Below are 16,010 nucleotides of genomic sequence, written 5' to 3' on the forward strand. Positions count from 1 at the left end.
TGTACAAACGCAGACTTCACAGATCAGGTAAATAATTTCTGTATATTTATATTCACATGCATTTAAGGTTAAGTACACAATACAATACAATACCAGAGCAGAACCGGTGTCAATGAGTACGAATGGAGACATATTGGGGAGACATATCTAAACAAAAAGACACTGGTCAATAATTATGGCACATCACTGATTTTCTCTGAAACAAGAAGAGAGACGGAATACAAAACGGCAGCAACATACACAAGATACACTTTGAATAGCTGAACCAATATCCCTTCCTGGTTCAGGAAACAAAACAAAATACACAAAAGTAGCGTACAAAGTAATGTCAAAATCTTTAGCAAATAAACAAACTGCAAAATAGAGTTTTGTAACTCAATGTGATATTAAATTCAGTTTTTTTTTGTTATGTTATACTCCATTTTTCTCCCCAATTTGGTCACCTGCCAATTCCCACCACCAGCTCTCCCCTATCAAACAGCAGCTACCAGCTGGGGAGAATAAAGGTTCCTAGAGGCTGGCTTCCTCCTAGATGTGAAGCCAGCCAATGGTGTTTTTTTTAGCAAATTATTACTCATGCAGCATCACAGTACAGATAACACGCTTGGAAGAAACCACTATCTGCTCTCGTGCACATACACGAGCTCAGAGGCACCCAGGATTGGCCAATGTCGCTGTGAGTGACAGGGAACGGACAATTTTGGCTCCCGGCCACGGATGGAGTCATTAAGATTCAACCTTACGCTCTTCCGAGGATAGGGTGAACAAACTCAGACTCAGCATGAATATACACCCCCGCCTATCTGAGCTTTTAATCACTATTTATTCCTCTTAATAAGCTCAATATGGCAAACCTTTAGCCAAAGATACTTACAATATTACATTTGCATTTTTCTTATGTTTAAAAAAAAATATGTAAGAAAATACTCAAGAGATATTAGGAAACCTTAAAAAAAAAAAAAAAAAAAAAAAAAACAGCGGATGATGTATGATTAACATTTATTATTAAGGCTTTATAAGTATTGATATGGCTGTTATAGCAGCTCTGTCAGAGAAAGTAATAGGCACAGAGAAATTAGGGCTGGGTTACATGGTATAATATCAATATCGTGATAAATCGAAGATCTGATGTCAAATCAAGTCTTTAAGTCTTACAGATTTCAGTGTTTTTTTTTGGGTTTTTTTAAAATATATACGCAGCAAAAAAAGAAACGTCCTCTCAAATTCAACCGCTTTTATTTCTAGCAAAATTCTTAACGTGTAAATTTTTGTATTAACATAAAAACATTCAACAGCTGAGACATAAATTGAACAAGTTTCATAGACATTTGAGTAATAGAAATGGAATAATGAGTCCCTGAATGGGGGGGGGGGGGGGGGGGGGGGGGGGGTGGTACCAAAAGTAACAGTCAGTATCTGGAGTTCTCCAGCTGCTTTAAGTACTACAGTGCATCTCATCCTCATGGACTGCACCAGATTTATCAGTTCTTGCTGTGAGATGTTACTCCACTCTTCCACCAAGTTCTTGATCACGTCTGCAGGGACACACGGTTACATGTAATTTTCCACTACAAGGACGATCAGCTGTCCTTCCTGTCTCCCTGTAGCACTGTCCTAGGCGTCTTACATTACAGACATTACAGTTTATTTCTCTGGCCACATCTGCAGTCCTCATGCCTCCCTGCAGCAGGCCTATGACATGTTCACACAGGTGAGCAGGAACCCTAGACATCTTTCTTCTGGTGTTTTTCAGAGTCAGTAGAAAGGTCTCTTTATTGTCCTAATGTATTGTAACTATGACCTTAATCGCCTACCGCCTGTAAACTGTCCGTGTCTTAAGGACTGTTCCACAGGTGCATGTGCAATAATTGTTTATGGTTCATTCAACAAGCATGAAAAACATCGTTTAAACCCTTTCCAATAAAGATCTGTAAATCTTAGTTGGATTTTACAAAATTATCTCCTGTAAAAAAAAAAAAGGGTAATTTCTTTTTTTTTGCTGAGTTTATATTTAGATAATATTTATGTATTATTTTATCAGCTTTCTTTTATTTATTTTTTTTTATATATTATTTTGTCTAGATATTAAATAAAAGTGTCACGAACTAATTATTTAAAAGTATATTTTAAAATGCAATACTACTGTTTTCCTTGCAGTTTGATACATTGACAAAATGTCTCCGTACATCGTGATATGATATTTTTGTCATATCACCCAACCCTAATAGAAACACTGTCATCAGTGATGCTTCTGTCAGACTACCACTGACTTACAGTGATAAAAATATCACAGCAGTACAGAAAGAGAGTGTGTGTGTGTTAGATTCTTTAAGTGCAACTTATCAGTATTTGCCTGCATTCCATTTAAAATGTATAACTGTGTGTTTGTGTCAGAGTGTGTGTGTGTGTGTGTGTGTGTGTGTGTGTGTGTGTGTGACGTGTACACACACACACTCAGTGTACTCAGCGCTTCATTAATGACTGCAGCATATCGATCGGCAGGGGGAAGATGATGGTGGAGTTTTTCTCGGCGGCGATGGTGTTGAGGGTCTGCAAGTAACGCAACTGCAGCGCAGACGGAGACTCGGCGATCACTAGAGAGGCTTCCTTCAGTGCTCGAGAAGCGTTCATCTCTCCCTCAGCGGCGATCACCTGAGAGAGAGAGACAGACAGACAGACAGACAGACAGACAAAGAGAGAATATAACACAAATTCAATCAATTTTGTTCTCTGATGGAATGCATCTTCAAGCATATAGTAATTCCTAATAATGGTTCAGAATAGTAATATAAACCTGTGATTTGTCCTCTAGCCAGAACTACTGAATGTAAATATTGGCACCCACTATTCAACCTCACTTGTGAATTTTGCCAATTAACCACCACAATCCTATTTAAGAAGGTTTTAGTTCATAATGACTACGTTTACATGGACAGCAGTAATCTAATTATTGACCTTATTCTGAGTAAGACAATATTGTGATTAAGGTGTTTACATGAGTCTCTTTTTTTTTGGAATATTCATTTGATGTTCCCGTTTTACACGTTATAGAACATAGAGCGATTAACGGTACACATCGTTACATCCCCACGTCGTCCGACGTTCCGTCCAGAATTTCACGTATCGACATACAGTTCGTCTTCGTTATGGTACCGTTTACAGTTTTGGGTGTTTTTTTTTTTTTTTGGAAAGCTTCAAGTGCAGTTAATTATTTGTCATGCTGTACGTGCAAATAGACGACTGCTTGAAGCTGTGGGCTGCGTCCCAAACCGCATACTTACATACTTAATCGGATTAAGGTAATAATAACAAAAAGTAAATCAGAGTACCGTCTTAATCGGGTTCATATCAGATTATTGTTGTCCATGTAAATTTACTGACTGATTGTGGATTTATTTGCACTCCTGAACTAAATACACATTGGTTAACAGGACACTTTGTGTAAGTACATACATATACATAGACATATACATACTTACATACTCATGTGTATATTTGTACGCTCTAGTTTTGTCTGCACTCTCCCTTACCCCTTTACCCTCTGGTATACTGTCTGCATAGTGTATTGATTGTTCCTGATATTTCTTTGGAGTAACTGCATCTCATTTCACTGCGCTTTATCATCAAATATATGTATTTCCTCTCTTTTCCGGTTAATCGTACGCTCTTTGTCTTTTAGCTGCTACATCTCATCTCATCGGAGCGTTTTTTCCCCCCTTTTCTTTTTCATTTTTACCTGCATTTGTATGTTTGAGGTTTGTTTTCTGTTTTAACTGCTGTGTCCCAATTCACCTACTATCCGTCCTAAACGGTATCCGAGATTAGAATCAGTGTGCCCCAGATTGTGGCATGTTGAAATGAGTATCCCAAAGGTACCTGGACGGTCTACTATTTCTGGTAGATTTTCAAAGTGTGGATCCGTGGACATTTTTTCAGCTAATATTGCCCACAACTCCTTGCGTGAGGGAGAAAAATGTGACGGACAAGCGTAATGACAGTGATGTGTCTTCGGTATTTATGTGTAAGCACTGAACAATTTTCTTTTACTGTCATGTAAGATAAATGGTTGGATAATGTGTAAATAAATAAACAAACAAATAAATAAATAAATAAATAAAAGGAGTACCATGTTTATCTTATAGAGTCCTAAAAAGATCCTAATATACTGGCGTGTTGCAAATGACTCCCTTTTCACTGCCAAAAGGATTTGACAATGTTCCCTTCGTTGTGCTACACGCACAAAAGTATGTACTTTTTTCTTCACAAAACTTTTAGTGCATAGTATAAGTAGGCAAATTGTGATGCAACAATTGTTTTTTTTGTTTTTGTTTTCTATCGGTTGTAGCAGAGGTCCAGACCCAAGCTTGAGCAGCAGATTTCCCCAGGTCTTGACCCACCATGTGTGACCCGTGTTAAATATATTAATATTATAATAAGAATTATTATTATTATTATTACTATTTTATTCTCTGTACTCCTAATGTAAACATAGTTTTCCCTGGTTATGGGAAAGGGTCATTCTGAGAGCAGCAGGCTCACAAAACAATAAATGATGAAGCCAAGAATGTTCTAAATATAACAGTAAAATGAGCGCTGAGGCCGTGGATAGGTCAGTCCACATCCTGTATTATTTGCTTTCCTGTGTTTAAACATCGAAGGAAAGCAAAGATGTTTGTAATAAAAAAACAGCAGCACACTGCTCATATTTTGGGATTATTTTAGATATCTATGGCTGCTGATATAACTTAGTTTGGTATTGGACAGAAAAAAATTTATAATATTTTGTTAGTTTAGACTGCAAGATTTAAAAAGTCCATTTTAATTATGGATGCTGTGGAAATGAGAAAATATTCTGAATCAAGCCTGTGCCATGTGTATAAATGTGCATGCGCATGTGTGTATGTCTCTCACTTTAGCTCTGGCCTCCCTTGTAGCCTCGGCCTCAGCAGCCATAGCTCTCTGCAGCTGTAGGGGCAGTTTAACATCTTTAATCTCCACCCGCTCCACCTTGATGCCCCAGTCATCAGTCGCATCATCCAGAGTGGACTGGAGGAGAGAACAGGTAGGGATTTTTATTTCATTTGTTATATTTATTTATGCAAGAACAATGAACATCAGGACTGACAGTTCGAAAAAAAAAAATTATGACAAGGTGGCAAAGCAGCTGTTTTACATGATATTAATAAAAAAAGTCAGTGAGACTTAAAAATGTTTATTTTTTTTAATTGCACTCCAAAACTGAATAAAATTCAAAATAGCTGAGTATAAAACTAAACATAAAAAGGATCTAGAATTACAAAAATGCAAAACATTTCCACTTGTTCAGAACACCGTTTCAGTGCATTTTCATATTTTTTTGTAACTCAATGTCCTATTTAATTCAGCTCTCGGAGTTTAATTCTCAAGCAGGCGCACGGTGGCTTAGTGGTTAGCATGTTCGCCTCACACCTCCAGGGCCAGGGGGTCGATTCCCACCGTGGCACTGTGTGTGCGGAGTTTGCATGTTGCCTGCGTGCTGCGGGGGTACTCCAGTTTCCTCCCCCAGTCCAAAGTGTCCGTAGTGAATGGGTATGTGAATGTGTGTGTGTGGAAGGAGTCGCCCCTGGCGCACCCTAGGCAACGTTCAGTATCATACTGCTGAGCGGCTAATCCTTCCACCACGACACGAAAAGAAGGAGAGGAGATTCTCAAGCGATATGTAGAAAGTTGTTCAAATACAGAGGGTTTGCAGGCTGTTGAACACCTTGTTGATATGAGAGATCAGGGGAGAATGACCAGACTGGTCTGAGCTGACAGGAAGTCTATAGTAATTCAAATACAGTGCTGTGAAAAAGTATTTTTTCTGTTTTTATGTATATCTCATACCAAATTGTTTCAGAAATGAAAACAAAATCTAAGATAAAACAAAGGCAAATACAAAATACAGTTTTTAAATGAGAAGGTTATTTATTGGAGCAAAAAAAAAAGTCCAATACCAACTGGGCCTGGGTATTTGCCCCACAGTTACTAATTCCCCACATCTATGAAACTGCATTCATAATGGGGTTCAGCTGGACTAGACTCAATCAGGCCTGATTACTACAGACCCTGTTCAATCAAATCAACACTTAAATGGAACTTTTTCAACAACGTGAATTTGGGTAAATTATCTTAACCAGTAACACACTATGCCAAAGTTGAAAGAAATTCCAGAAATGATGAGGAAGAATGTGTAATACTGGGAATTCTGGAAAGAGTTACAAATCTATTTCAAAGGCTCTGGGACTCCAAAGAAGCACAATGAGAGCCATTATCTCCAAATGGAAAAACTCGGCACAAAACCTCTCCAAGAGCACAGCAATGACTCATCCAGGAAGTTACAAAAAGAGCCAATTACAACATCAAAGGAACTACAGACCTCTGTTGCATCAATAAAGGTCAGTGTTCATGGCTCCAGTGTCAGAAAGACACTAGGCAAAAACGGCATCCATGTAAGAGTGGCGAGGGGAAAACCACTGCTAATCCAGAAGAACATTAAGACTCCTCTGAATTTTGCCGTTACATCTGGCGTAAACCAAACACAGAATTCCACAAAAACATCATCATACCTACGGTCAAGCATGGTGGTGGAAGTGTGATGATGTGGGGATACTTTGTTGCTTCAGGACCCGGCTAACGTACAATAACTGAAAGAAACATGAATTCTGCTCTCTACCAGAAAATCCTAAAGGAGAATGTCCGGTCTTCAGTCCGAAAATGATCCAAAGTGTAGGAGTAAGTCCTAGTCCTAGAAGTAATTGAAAGACTGATCTCCAGTCATCGGAAGCTTTGGTTGCAGTTATTGCTGCAAAAGGTGTCACAACCAGATTTTAAGTTTAACGGGGCAATTAGTTTTTCACATTGGTGATAGGTGTTGGATAACCTTTTTTTTGCTTCATTTAAAAAAAAAAAAAAAACAACCTGTATTGTGTGTTTACTCAGGTTGCCTGTGTTTTATGTTGTATTTCATTTGAAGGTCTAAAACTATTTAGAATGAGATGTACACAAAAACTCACCTTGGACTGAAAAGCTGCTGATTTGAGACTTGGCCGTTATGGTAAGTAACCTGATTACAATGCTGGTGTGTGTGTGTGTGTGGGTGTGTGTGTGTGTGTGTGTGTGTGTGTGTGCGTGTGCGTGTGTGTGAGAGAATATCTCACCTGCATACTGTGGGCAATCTCTTCGCGATCAGACAGGATCTCAGCAAGGTTCTTGGTGCCCAGAACGTTCCTGAGAGTAGTTTGTGCCAGGAGGCGAGTGGCAGCATCTGCATTGGTGATGTTGGCTACGGCCAGGGTGGCGTTCTGCACGCGGTAATACACCACGCCGTCCACACTCACAGTCACAGAGTCTTTAGTGAGCACCTGAGGACACATCGACACACACACACACACACACACACACACACACACACACACACACACACACTGCATGAGTCATAATGACAAATGGTGGCCCGCAAGTCATATATTAATACATTTTTTATTTATTAATATATGACTCTGTGTTTTTTTTTCTTCCTGTAACTTATTTATAGTTATTATAAATTTTATGCTAGCTCCTGTGTGGTGTGTACATACATATATACATATATATATAGCTCACCTCCTGAGGGGGGATGTCGAAAGTAATGGTACGCATGTCCACGTTGATGAAGCTGTCCGTACAAGGCAGTATAAAGAAAAGACCTGCAGGATCATGACACCACAAAATACATTGTTCCTGTAGTGATCTTAATACTTAACAGCAGAATCTGTGAGAACAAACTACAGTATGCAGCAGACATGTAATCTGTCTACAATTTATTGGGCAAGAGCGCTTCCTGTTTATTTTAGCATATAAACCCACTCTGACCACACTGAACACTTCTTGGAAGTGACTCGAGTTTGTTATGGTAAATCACATCACACAAAGCCAAATAACACTCCAACACTGGGTGTAAGTGGATCAGACTCACATTTTAAATGTTTTTTTTTAAGACTGTGTTTAGACTTAACTAAAGACTTATCAGACTCATTGTTACTCTCATTCTCATTCTTAAATAACCACAATCAGGTCCTGCACATTCTTTGCTTTTCCAGCATCTTCTGCATATTTCAACCCTTCCAACAAGCTGTTTCACAGTAACTGGTCTCATAAACATAAAACACATTACTCTAATTAACATTACCACATGAACTAAATTCTGAAGATTAAAGTAAGATTTCTTAACTTATTGAATGTTATTAATTCATATTAACATTGACTGAATTCTAAAAAACCTCCTGTTAGTCTCACATTCACTCACCACAAACAAAAGCATTTCTACTTCATCGCTGATCATCAAACTGGTGATATACAGGCCTAATATAATCCTTTCTTTGATGATATTAACTCGTATTAACATTAACTGCATATGAAACATACTACTCTACAAATATATTTTTCTGTGCAATATATACTACTTTTTTGTCACTCATCTTCATTTAAAACTTTCAACGTATACTAGGCCAGTGGTTTTCAAAGTGGGGGCCGCCAGGGGCTGCCCGGGGGGCCTCAACAATTTGGTGTGAAAAATAAATAAATACATAATTTTTTCTTTCTCACTCTCAGACACACACACACACACAATCAATTCCTAATGTAATGTAATGTAAAGATGTAATATGTAATTATTAAAAAAAAAAAAGGGGGACTTATTCAGAAGTCTGTATTTTAATGTGTTGTAAAGACATCTTGCAAAAGGGGGGTCTCGGTCAAATGTTAATGCCATTTGGGGGGCCTTGCCCTGGAAAAGTTTGGGAACCCCTGTACTAGGCCTTTAATTCAGCGCGAGCAGCACATGAGCACTGCTGCTCACTTGCGGTGTAAAATTTTAGCAGTGCAGAGATTACAGAGCTTACAAACTGCAGTTTTGTCAGCAAGAGACATCATCTTTACACACAGCACAAAATCGAGATATATATATATATATATGTTTTCCTGCCCTCTTTTGATTGACAGGATATAATCGTCCCTGATCATCGGATTTTTTTAAACTATCGGTCGATAGCGGGAAAAATAGCCTGAACAGGATGATAGGTTTAAATTAGACATGCACCGATGTATCGGCCGATAATCAGTATCGGCCGATACATCGGTGCATCTCTAATTTACACCGATCATCCTGTTCAAATGTGAAATAAGGTGGACTTCTCCTTTAAATCGGGCTACCTCAACCACTTCTTACGTGAAACATTATACAGAAATATAAAAAGGCAAGTAATTCAATGTTCATTTTTCACCAAATGTGGGTCAGTTTGCCATTTCTGCACATTGCTAAAATTTCAGTTCTGTTTCAACAGACCCATGATAACCTTAATGTCCTACTTGAATAAATTCCCATAGGATAAATCAAGGCAAGCAAATGACAAGCAAGTATGCTCACATTCAGAACCATATAGCAGATTTACATCAGACATCGATCCAAAGTGACATTAAAAACATGATTGGCTGTGTGAATTAGCAGCAGCTGTTTAAAAACCTTGTAAAGGAGCAGTCTTCTGCACCTACTGAAGGGTTTCAACCAAAACTTACCAATAAATTGACCAGTAAAACTGCTACAACACTTGCAAGAACTTGCACAAATCCTTTATTCCTTCATTAAAGGTGTTTCCCCCCGCTGATAAAATTCTACTTTTGAATAAAGCATGGAAAGAGAGTAGTGAGGAAAGCAAAGCATTGGAAGAATGTGATGTTGAAGGCAAACAAGTGAAAGCCAATGCCTTTTCAAAAGGGAACTGGGTAGTGAGCCAGAGAGCGGCTGGGTTGTGTTACTCTGATGTTATGGTGCGTTGCGCCACGCTCACGACTCTAGTGGAAAATTCCTCACCTCAAGGACGTAATTATGAGCATCAAATACAAGATTTTGATCTGCTTTCGGACCATCGGCAGGTCAGTGACGGTGAGGTTGGCTAGTTCTAATGTTAGTTACTTCTCTCAGTGCTCTAAGCCTGGTGGGAAATACTTTACATCCCACAAGGTTGAATTCCAAAATGCCAACCAACCGAAAGCAAAATAAAGAAAGAGATAAGTTACAGCAAGTTTAGGATTTAGAAATGCACCACTAGCCTGAGCAGACGCACATCTCTAAAGCTGGTCCAGTCAACACAACGCTCCTTTACAGTGTTTTAAACAACTGCTGCCAAGTCACACAACACACAACAAGGCGTGGCGTTACAGGGCGGTGATGCAGCCCGAGCTACCGTTCCCGCCGCCAAGTTCATTATTTCGCTATAACAGAACATCCCAAAGCAATTTTAATACTCGTATACCGCAGCATTTTTACCAATTTATAATTAAAGGTGCTTAAAAAGCACTACTATTGTTATTGTGCATACTTATTATTATTATTATTATTATTATTATTATTATTATTATCGGAATGCCAGAATTCCCGCTACGGAAGCTGAAAGTCGGAAATTTTCCCATTCATTTTCATTGAGTTTGAGTTATTTTCCAAATTCCACGGGTGAGGTGTCAAATCGATCGGCTTATTGAGGAGAGGTGTTCTATAGTATTGGCACCCTATCTGGCCAGCTCTAAATGTATTGCCTCTGTACACATTCGGCTCTAAAATGTATTGCCGTCCGATCTGTCCGCCGCTAAAAAGTATTGGTGCCCTGTCTGTCCACCTCTCGAAAGTATTGGCGCCCTACATGGCCGGCTCTAAACATTATAGGCGGCCTGTCTGCCGCACTGCATGGCCAGCAGCTCAAACGGTATTGGTGCCCTATCTGTCTGGCTCTCATAAGTATTGGCGCCCTTCATCTACGGCTCTCAAAAGTATTGGCGCCCTACACTGTGGGCTCTCGGAAGTATTGGCGCCCTACACTGTCGGCTCTGAAAAAGTATTGGCGCCTTTAGCGTCCGGCTCTCAAATGTATTGGCGCCCTACGCTTCCGGTTCTCAAAAATATTGGTGCCCTACGCTGTCAGCTGTCACAAGTATTGGCGCCCTACGCAGTTGGCTGTCACAAGTATTGGCACCCTACGCGGTTGGCTGTCAAAGGTATTGGCGCCCCGTCCCGGTTTCGCCACTGCAAGCACCACTCACATTTTCTTCAGGAAATGTACTGGTCTAGCTATATTTAATGCTGTACGTTTAACGTAATGTCCGCAAAATAAGACGGTTCCTTACATATAAACGGTCGCTTCCTCACTAGCCTTCTCTTTTTGCTGTTTGAGTCTTCAACGTAGCTTTTCAAGTTAGAGAAAAACAGGAAAGCGCAAAAAGCCCTCATGGCGGAAAACTCCCTGGAACTTTTTTCAGGCTTTCAGAAGAAACTGGACGAACTGCCGTACAGCTTGCAAATAGCGTCAACGATAGTGTCAGCAGCTTTTGTAGAGGTGTGCAATGATCGTGTTATGATAAACTCCTCAAAATAGACTCTACAAGAAAGAAAAATCATCAAATTGAGGTGTTATGTTGAATCCTGTTACAAATTGTATTTGGAAAAAACATAGCATACAGTAATGATGGAGAACTTTGCATCAAGTCAAACCAATACAAATGCAATGTTTTTTTTTTAATGGAGTCAGAGTTTAGGGATTTTTTTTGTGTGTAACAGAGTAATATGTAGCTTAGCTAAATACATTTTAAAGTAGTTTGTTTATTTATTTTTAAATCATGAAACTTTTTCAAATTAGAAATGAGTCAAACTTATGTTACGTGTTTAATGATCCGATTCAAATTCAAGCCATGAATCTCAAAATAGCCTACCGATCGTAAAACCTGTATGTTATGTCAAGTCAATAATTTATTCGGAAATGCTTACAATTAAATTCTTTCCCGTTAAATGTTGATTTTAAAAGATGAAGCCATTTATGAGAGTACGCAATATATTTCAAGCTTCCTCTCTTGGACACCAGATTTATCATGTGTGTCACGTTTCAAAGATGGTTTGGAAGCAATTGCAGATTTTCAAACAGTTTATTAAACAAACAAAGAGCAAAACAAAGACACTAAGACAACTTGGCAAAAACTAAACATGAGCTAACAAGATCAATAAACACGGTAACATGGAACACGGTGGTCCAAGACAAATGTAAGACAGAGAAGCAGTGCAAACAATGGCTATATATAAGTGCGCTCGTTACCAGAAACGTGATTGAGGTGCAGGTCATCATGTGACATGTTGTAGTACAGTGCAGTGGCTAATGGGAAGTGAAGTCCAGAGTTACCTCCTTGATATATGACAGTATGGAACTGACCCGATCACGGCACTTGGTGGAGGCCTGTGTCACATCGCCACGGCAATAAAGTCAAAAGTCATAAAAATGGCCATGAATAACAGTGGTGCATTAAGTGAATTAGATGCTCCAGAAGGGCAAGCTGGACCAGGACTAATGTAATGTAACAGTCCTGAGTAGGCCGATGCATTTATATGATTACCGAGTAGCCACCTAATAAGGTTACCAATTTCTTTTGCCTTTTACGAGCATGACAAATGTCTTTATGGTATAAACAACCTTGTGTTGTCACTGGTGCATGTGCAAAATAACATTTACATTCTAATTGCTGATTCCTAACTCTCCTATTAAAAATAAATAAATAAATAAATAAAGCAAACTTTTTCTGGATTGCTCTCGGTTCGTTCCAGCAATCCTCCGTGCAGTTTTGCGCTTACGCAAGCATGACTGTAGAGTTCTTTTGTTCTTTATATCAGATTTGATCTTAGCTGGCATTTCAAAACTGCCCCTGCAAAGGACGGATGTTGAATGTAGGCCAACAGGAATGGAAAAACAAACAGTCACACTTTGTTTGTTCTCTGTACCAGGTTTCACTGCATACCACGCAGCCATTGTGGCAGACCACCGTGCCACGAGTAATAAAATAAAATAAAACACAGTGAGCTGTTATAGGAAGATAATCAATGATGCGGCGGTGTGACATGCAGGGGAGGTACACTTACCATCCTGAAGCTGATTATTTTCCTATAAGCACACATCCCAAGTTTGCGTTTATTAAAGAATGACATGCGGTACTATTTATTTATTATTTATAGTCACGTTTAATGATGTGGCATGTCTGTGAAAAGTTCCTTTTATCAATTATAAACATTATTATTATTCTCGCTTTTTCTTCTCTCTTGTAGGTAGAAAAAAAGACAATGACAAAAAAAAAGCAGTCTCCTTCAATTAATGTTAAATAAACACCTCCTTATTGGAAGCTTGTCCATGTTGACCATGTCAATGATCACCGTATTAGATGCTTTTCTTTGTTAAATAAAAACATCTATTTATTATTATTAGATTTTAATTATGTGACGCGTTTGTCATACAAGTCCGTTAGAGCTGGATCAACCTTCTGACGAGCCATTCAGGGAATTCAATATCACTGTGGTATAAGGGCAAATAAACAAGTATCATGTAGCCCAACACTGTGGTCTCACTGACAGGAAGTTTGGTGAATAGGTTTATAAGGAAACAGGCTGTGACTGTGCCTGCAGTGGCTTTATCATCACAGAATTATCATTATGAATTTCTTCTTCCAGTCTTTCATTGTATTAGACACACAGCAGAAGTAGAAGTGCCTCAGGGAAGTTTGTTATTCCTTCCAAGACTAATTATAATATCAGGTCTAACACTTTTTTTGAAGGTAATTTGCCAGAACTAAACTGCATAGGATGTCTGATCATGCATTTTGCTTGGTTTTCTCCACATAAACATGACCTGTACTTCCTGTTCACATGAAACTTCTGTTAAGACTGACTTAAAGGCATTATTATGCAGGAAAGCTTTTTTTATGGAATGATATTACATTCTAACTAAATGACTTAATAAATGCATTGTTATTACTAAGTATTACTACATACTACGTTACTTATACGAATATTGTTATACCACAGTGCTGAATTCTTACTCACACATTAAAAAAGTGTTGATTCATTTTCTATTACAGAAGTTCTGATAGTAGTTCCGACTTTAAAAAAAAAAAAAGGGCAATAAATGCGCTCATTCTTATATATAACCGTTTCTATAGCAACAACTTACAAAGGGATTTTTGTATTTTGCATTTTCTGCTGTAATAAATTCAAGAGAAAGAAATTAGAGAGCCTGGTAAGGGAACGTCTGTTTACAGCTGCTATAATGTCATATAATATCGGTGATAACAGGATCTTGTTTCACAAGACGTTAAATGTAACTGTAAACAGATTAAAAGTATGACATGTCGTTCTTTAACAAATAAAAAGAAATGGTAGTGTGGCCAAATAGCTGTAGTACAAGATGAATAAAAGATTTCAGGATATACTGTTACAAACAATTTTCAATTTTAAGAGGGTAATAGTTGATTACTTTCCTTTAACTGCATGCCCAGTCATGTTTTATTCCGCACATGCTATACCCTTCCCTAATTTTCTATCTATCTGTAATTCAGTCATTTATCATGGAAGTATACAGACGTATAGACCTGAGCATTCTTAGACTCTACACATTCACAGTGATATGCTGACTTGTGTTAAAAAAAAAATCGTCAGTTTGAATAAATACAGTAACATAGTTAAGCTGGCTAAGTCTTGAATTTGATTCCCTCCCTCTACGCCTGAACTCTTTGAAATGTCATAAGCAGACGTTAATCTCAACCCCATTATCTCAAACATCAAAATAACCATTCACCTTTTTCTTTTTTTTCTTTTTTTCATGAAAGACATGTATCACAGAGGACGAACAGTCTTACCTGGTCCTTTGGCTCCTCCTCGCAAAATACGGCCCAGGCGAAAGATTATAGCCCGTTCATACTCCTTCACTATCTATAAGGATAAACAGAAAGATTTAGTGTTATAACCAGAGCATAACCTGTTTATTTTACTTTACTATATATAGAGATAAACAGAGTGGGAAGGATAAACAAAAGGATTAGGCTACATATATATATATATATATATATATATATATATATATATATATATATATATATATATATATATATATATAAAAATAAAATCTCCTTGTCTAAGTACATTCTGTCAATAATTAGTAAGCACCAACTTTCACAGAAAGAGGCTAATTGACTGGCATGGCAAACAACCAGACCCAGGTCTGATTTCAGGACCTGTCTGTAAACATGTACAATTATCGCATTTACTCACCATTAAGTATTTCATGCAAAACTCTTTAATGACTTTTAAAGACGGCATTTTCGCGAGCATTTTCATTCCAGTCAAAAGCCCTGAAAAGCTCAATGCGTGTGGTTCAAAATTTTGTTTTGAGTCTGGAAACCGTAGCACACCACAACGCAGAGTGCCAATGAGAATTCAAACTTCAAAATTATGAAGCTTGGTGCCAGAAAATTGTACAAAGAATATCAGACGCTCCAGATCCCTTGGGTGGGAGACTATTGTCCGTTAAACAGACTTAAGGGCTTAAGGGAAAATAACAGCAGCCTTAATGAGAATGAGCACCACTGATGTAAGTTCTCATTACATTAAAGGATGTCAGGCAATCCTCTGCTGTTCCCAACTGACCAACGAACATAACCACATCATCAGCCAAGGAACACCGAACAATCGTGTAACCATGTAAGGTCAGCTGGGCTATCATTTGAACCATCTATGACATTTCTAGTGAGAAATAACAAACTGTAAGCTACTAACTGTAATCCTCTTGACCCATATGACATCACTCTGATCTAGGGCTAGCCACTTCCTGTCAATGTTAACAACATTGACAAACCGTTTCTGTAATAAGCATTCAAGCACATTTGGTGCTGCCACTTACCTTAATGCACATCCATATGGAGACAGGAAGAGTGAGGATGGTCAAGATGATCGAGAATAGCACCAAACACCAGCCACAGAAGCCAATGTCACTGTCTGGGCTCTCAAGAACTACAGGAATAAAAAATAAAAAGTTTATAGACTGCACCAATTCCATCGCCATAAACCACTCATAACCACTACAAATGAGAGCATGACTTTCAACACGTTTGCACCAGAAGTCAGAGTAGTTAATGAATTAGCTTGTATATATTGT

General features: G+C 38.4%; 1 protein-coding gene across 2 annotated transcripts in view; it reads right to left on the reverse strand.

Moving 5' to 3' along the window:
• Nucleotides 1–23: 23 nt before the first annotated feature.
• stom (stomatin) overlaps nt 24–16,010 on the reverse strand; it is an 18,547-nt gene continuing 2,560 nt past the window's right edge. For both annotated transcript variants that reach the window (XM_017492626.3, XM_053687676.1), the window contains 6 exons: nt 15,756–15,865; nt 14,716–14,788; nt 7,624–7,706; nt 7,179–7,382; nt 4,912–5,046; nt 24–2,652 (listed from right to left, as the gene is read on the reverse strand). In XM_017492626.3, coding sequence (XP_017348115.1) covers nt 2,464–2,652; nt 4,912–5,046; nt 7,179–7,382; nt 7,624–7,706; nt 14,716–14,788; nt 15,756–15,865 — 794 coding nt within the window. In that variant the 3' untranslated portion in view covers nt 24–2,463. The remainder of the gene's footprint in view (nt 2,653–4,911; nt 5,047–7,178; nt 7,383–7,623; nt 7,707–14,715; nt 14,789–15,755; nt 15,866–16,010) is intronic.

This window comes from Ictalurus punctatus, chromosome 18 (genome assembly GCF_001660625.3).
Source record: "Ictalurus punctatus breed USDA103 chromosome 18, Coco_2.0, whole genome shotgun sequence".
Taxonomy (NCBI): domain Eukaryota; kingdom Metazoa; phylum Chordata; class Actinopteri; order Siluriformes; family Ictaluridae; genus Ictalurus; species Ictalurus punctatus.